Consider the following 5,309-nt stretch of genomic DNA (forward strand, 5'->3'; position numbering starts at 1 on the left):
CTAAATAATAACCCGTCGAATAAGTCATTTTTATGTTTTGAAAATGTTTTATACCACTGACGGTTAAGTGCAACAAGCAGTTCCCGAATTCATTTACCCTTTTGGGGATTATGACGTCTGCATCAGTCTAGTTAGAACTTTATGATAGGGATTAACAACAACGATATATCGTTGTTTAGCAGTATAAGGGTTAAAAACGTAAAAAAAAAGAGAAATTTCACTATTGTTTTATTGAAATATTATTTCCACACATGTAACTTGTAACCTATCAGACCGATCTATTATGCAATCACTTGTGTATGAACCAATAATAATATATTTATATATATTTGATTGACTTCTTTAGCAATGCATTTCGAGAGTTTACAATTGTTTTATTGAAATATTATTTCCACACAAGTAACTTGTAACCCATCAGACTGGCCTAATATGCAATCACTCATGTGTGAACCAATATTAATTTATATATGTTTATGTAATATATCTAAATTACTCAAAGATTAAAATTTTAAAAGACAAGCGAGATATTTGATAGAGTAAATAAATAAATCCATGATCCAAATGACGATAGCGTCATTTGTCTACTCGTCAAGGATTTTTCTGAAAATTGATTTTTATTAGTTTTAATTCAAAAAAGAATTAATCTCATGCTGGAAAGATATTGAATAACATAGATTAGCTTCAAACCCTCGCCAAGGTGCCACAATGACGTTCAAAGAAATCAAGCCAATTACGCAAAGGCTTGTTTGGATTAAGGGATGTTTTGATAAACTGAAGTAAGTTTTTGATCCAATCAATATGCAGTGCTCCAGATTTTGGTAATAAAATACTCAGAAGCAAGGCCCAATTCTCTGCATTATTGGGATACATATGAACAGCCATTTGTGCTAATTTTATGCTTTCCTTTAAGTTATTGAGAATCATTTCCGCAATACTTGCAACTCTGTAATTCTTATTAATGTTTTCTTTTGATTCTCCTAACAAAATAACTTTTTGCGCAGACTTACTTGCCAATGAAGCGAATGCATTACTTTCGGACACACAATATTTAGATAAATGTTCCCATAAATACGTATTATCCGGGCTTCTGTGGATGTGCTCAATTATTTTTTTAATGGATTGAATAGGATTTTCTTTAAGCAAAATGTATGATTCGAAGAATCCTATATATTTATTATATGCGTTACTATTGTTCAATTTTCGTAATTCATCAATTACAAGATTCGATAGTGCTTGCTCGGAATGTAGCACCCCAATAGAATAGATAGAGAGTAGTCCAGCAATTGAGGGAACTTCCTTATTCAATTGTACACTCTGAAAAAGTAATGTTTTACAGTCATCGATGCCTTGAAATTTATATGCCATCCCAGCCATGGCGACTAGCAGTTCGGACTTTTCTTTATCATTGTTAGCTAGCCATTGGAGAGCGGTGCTGTAAACAGCGAAAGATTCTTCGTAATGTTCGCACTTGTAAAGGGATAAAGCTAATCCACAAGCAGAGTGTAAACTCGCTTCAGATACGGACTTGAACATTTCAATTGCATTATCATATTTACCTAAATGGTATAATATACGCCCACAATTTAAAAGCAAAATATCCTTATATTTTGGATCACTCAAACTCAAAGCCTTCTCGAATGAAAGAAAAGCTTTATTATGCAAACCCATTTTTTCTAACAATATGCCATATATATTGAGGCAGCAAGCGTCATCACTTTCATATTCACTTAACCAAGTTAGTAAATCACATGCTACAGGTATTGCGTGCATGTTGTTTATAGAGTATTCTATTTTGGATTTATTCTGGTCTACTGCATTTGTTAGAGTTTTGCAAACCCATTCTCCATAACCGAGACTACTTTCTCTATGAAAGCCTAACTCGGCAGAGTGTCGGAAGAGATCCATAGCATCTTCGTGACCTACAGACTCTGCAACTAAAGCTTGGCCAATCCAACTTTGCAAATGAGAAGGATCAAATTGTTGAGCTCGTTGAAATGATTTATTGGAAAGCATAGTTTTGTTAAAGTGCAAATAGAAAAGTCCAAGGTTACACCAAATGATTGAGTTGGTACTATCTAAATTCAAAGCTTTAATAAATGCGTGTTGAGCAATAGCATACTTTTTAATTCCTTTGCTCATGCAAACAACTCCCAAAGTATTCCAATACTGCCAAACACTTTGTTCACTACTGATACACCTTTTTATAGCAGCATAGGCTTTTAGAATATTGTTTTGGTTTCCATAACACTTGTAATAATCTAAATAAACAGTGGCTAGATCGTGGTATAAATAACTACTAAATGTCGGAGATAAAGTAATTCCTTTACACAAACAACGTATCGCGAGAAGAAATACACCAGCCTCCGTGAGGAATGTTAATTTGTTCGCATCATCTTCATTGTTAAATTTAGAATTGATAAATAACCACCTGTATTTATAAGGAAGCCTGGCAATCACAGAAACAGCAGTTGATAAAACTTTCCATAAACACATAAAACGGTTTTCCTTTAAGATTGCAGCTGTCACTAAGTCTATCGCTTCTTGTGCATTTTCACGACAGCAACCAAATAAGTTTTGTGAAAATTTGTCCATGGCGATGCATAACTTCACTTCTGCAAATCCTTTAAGAGCGGGTATGTATTGATCATCATCGATAGATTTATAAGTTATATTAGCCTCTTTGAATTGCCCTAATAAACACTGCACAGTACCTATCTGTACTTGCGAATATTTTCTACTTCCATCTAACTCAGTTGCTCGCTGATAACACTTTAAGCCCGAAGAATAAGATCCGCGGGAATAGTAAGCATCGGCCAGAGATTCCCAAGCCTCACTGTCATTGGGATGGAGTCTTACGAAAGTTCGAAGGTTGACAATAGCCTCGTCCCATTGTTCCAGAGCGAGATGATGGAGCCCGAGGGCGAGCCAAGCCCAAGTATTATAAGGGAGGTTTGATTTAGTAACATTTTTCAAAAAATCATAATTTACATCCCAATTTTCCAAATATCTGTATGCATTACTCAAGCTTTTTCCAGCTATGGCAGATTCAGAGTTTAAGGTGAATGATTTTTGGTAACACTTTGTAGCTTTTTCTATATTTAAATCACACAAACGATAGTAATCTCCGAGGTACAGAAAAACTGAGAAATTGAACTTGTCATATTTCGCTGCCTGCAAAAAAGGGATGAGAGAATTTTGGTAATCTTTTTTGTCTTTATAGAATAAGCCTAGTTCCAACCAGCACGATGGAGTAGATTCTTTATTGGTATCCAAAACATGGAAAGCTTCTCCAGAATTCCCATTCTTCTTTAGTAACCTAGCTTTGCAAGGTAAAAACATTTGAGAGTCCTGCAGATGAAGCAGACAATTTTCAGCTTCGCCGAGCATATCTAAGAAAAGATAAGCAGTGAATAGCGCTAAATATTCGTCACTTCCTAATTTAACTGTTTCAAACTTGGCCTTTAAATCTAAAGCCTTATTGCATTTCTCTTTAATATTCTGATTAGACATGGCCACTAACAATATTTTCAGGGCGTTGGTAGAAAGCGCTTCATTAGAACTTTTAATTAAAGGTTGTGATAATTTCTCCGCCTCCAGCCATCTTTGCAGTTTTAAACAACATTTAGCAACTAATATTGTTAAGATGTCATTTTCTTTATCGTTCGCTAGCAAAGTGTTACTTATGTAAAAAGCATTATAGTAATCCATTTTGTGATAAAACAATCCGGCCTCTACAAAATTATGTATTTTTGTATTTGTGTGAGACACCAGAAATTCTTCAACAACAGGTAAAATATCAGAGTGTTGGATTTCTATGGCATCGGTTAGCAATATTTTTTCAATATATGTTTTACAGATAAACTCTTTCAGCTCTTGGGAGATATTTGAAAGTTTGATCAATTCTTTCGTAAACAAGTGAGTAAATCCCATTGTACAATTGACATAATCAAAATATTTCAAAACAAAAGCATTGTTTGAATCATGAAGATTATTGTTGTCCAATACTTGTTGTAAAAGAATGAAAGTTTTGTCATTTTTCTCTAATTCTGAATCTGTAAGCAGTTTTGTTAAAGACACGTAAAGTACATTCTGCTTTTCAATTGGCGAAGTCGAGTACTGGTTGAATAAGATGTTGCCACATCTTATTACATCTTTTAGTTTGAGAGCTACATTGAGAAATTTTGTGCAAATTTCGGAATATTTTATTAAATCTTCTTCTAAAGGAAGAAGATGGGTATATATATCGATAAGTTCATTCCAACTCTCTGGAGATTCAATTTTCTCATAAAACTTTTCCAATCCTTGCCATGCCAAAACTTTATCGTTGTTTATAGAGATAGCTTTCTTAAATGCAAGTAAAGCTTGGTCAGAGTCCTGTAGTGCTACTCCGAGCATAACAAGAGCCATATAGTTGTTTTTATCCTTCTTCAAAGCTAACTTACTGCTTTTTACAGCAGATTCAAAATCCTTTTGGTTTATTGCATCCCGAGCGGCTTTAAGGGCATTTTTTATTTCCTCCATTATATCTGCAACTAGAAAAATATAAGAAATTGTTATTGGAACAATACAACTAAAAGCATAGGTACTGGACTTCCCACTGAGTACATATTCACATCATTGATGATTAATGAAGTAAATACAAAAGCTACATTTTAAAAATATTAATTTATCTGCAACATAAATTTTATAGGTTAAAATAATGTTGATTTGTATCGCTGACAAAAAATCATTATATATTCTACTCACAAATTATGAACCGATTCGTTAATACTTTTCGATAGTTCCAAACAACAATCTAGGATCAATTATTCTGAATTATTGTGACATTCAGAACTGACATGAAAACACCATCAACAATCCACAGATCCCACAGATAAACAACGTGGATTAAGGTCTGCCAAGGTGAAAAATACTTTATCCTTCTTGGCATTTTCACATCCCTACTGGGGTGTTCTCAACACTGACTAGAATAGTAGTGATACGAGCTAAACCTGTTTAAAATATTCAGGCATTAAAAACTTTTGTCCCCGTAAAAATAAGCAAGTATTTTCGTTTTAGATTATAAAATCAACCTTGTTTGTATTGGGAAAAAACGCGGCGATGTTTCAAAATATTTCAATACGAATTTAAATATAACTTTCCAATACATTCTATTGTTTTCTCTAATCTGGGGTTTCTCAGCAATAATGCATTTAAATATAACCTTTTAATTCATGCCAGCCAATTCCGAAAAGAATCCCATTTTTAATTACCGCCTTTACAAATAAATACATTAAAAATAAATCTCCATTTACCCGAGCCGTTACTAG

At 33.7% G+C, this 5,309-nt stretch overlaps 1 protein-coding gene across 1 annotated transcript; it reads right to left on the reverse strand.

The window, feature by feature from the left end:
- Positions 1–540: 540 nt before the first annotated feature.
- Positions 541–4,879, reverse strand: LOC148283253 (tetratricopeptide repeat protein 37). The gene is made up of 2 exons (XM_088223776.1): positions 4,747–4,879; positions 541–4,532 (listed from the first exon to the last, which is right to left on the reverse strand). The coding sequence occupies exon 2, from the start codon at positions 4,519–4,521 to the stop codon at positions 682–684; it is 3,840 nt and encodes a 1,279-aa protein (XP_088079902.1). The 5' UTR covers positions 4,522–4,532; positions 4,747–4,879; the 3' UTR covers positions 541–681.
- Between the last annotated feature and the right edge of the window lie 430 nt (positions 4,880–5,309).

The sequence above is a fragment of the Micrasema longulum genome, unplaced genomic scaffold (assembly GCF_059751315.1).
Source record: "Micrasema longulum isolate JH-2025_06_02 unplaced genomic scaffold, ASM5975131v1 h1tg000251l, whole genome shotgun sequence".
In the NCBI taxonomy this organism is placed as follows: Eukaryota; Metazoa; Arthropoda; class Insecta; order Trichoptera; family Brachycentridae; genus Micrasema; species Micrasema longulum.

Excerpts from the sequence above, each read along its gene's own strand:
- LOC148283253 (XM_088223776.1), bottom strand. The coding sequence starts at position 4,521 with ATGGAGGAAATAAAAAATGCCCTTAAAGCCGCTCGGGATGCAATAAAC.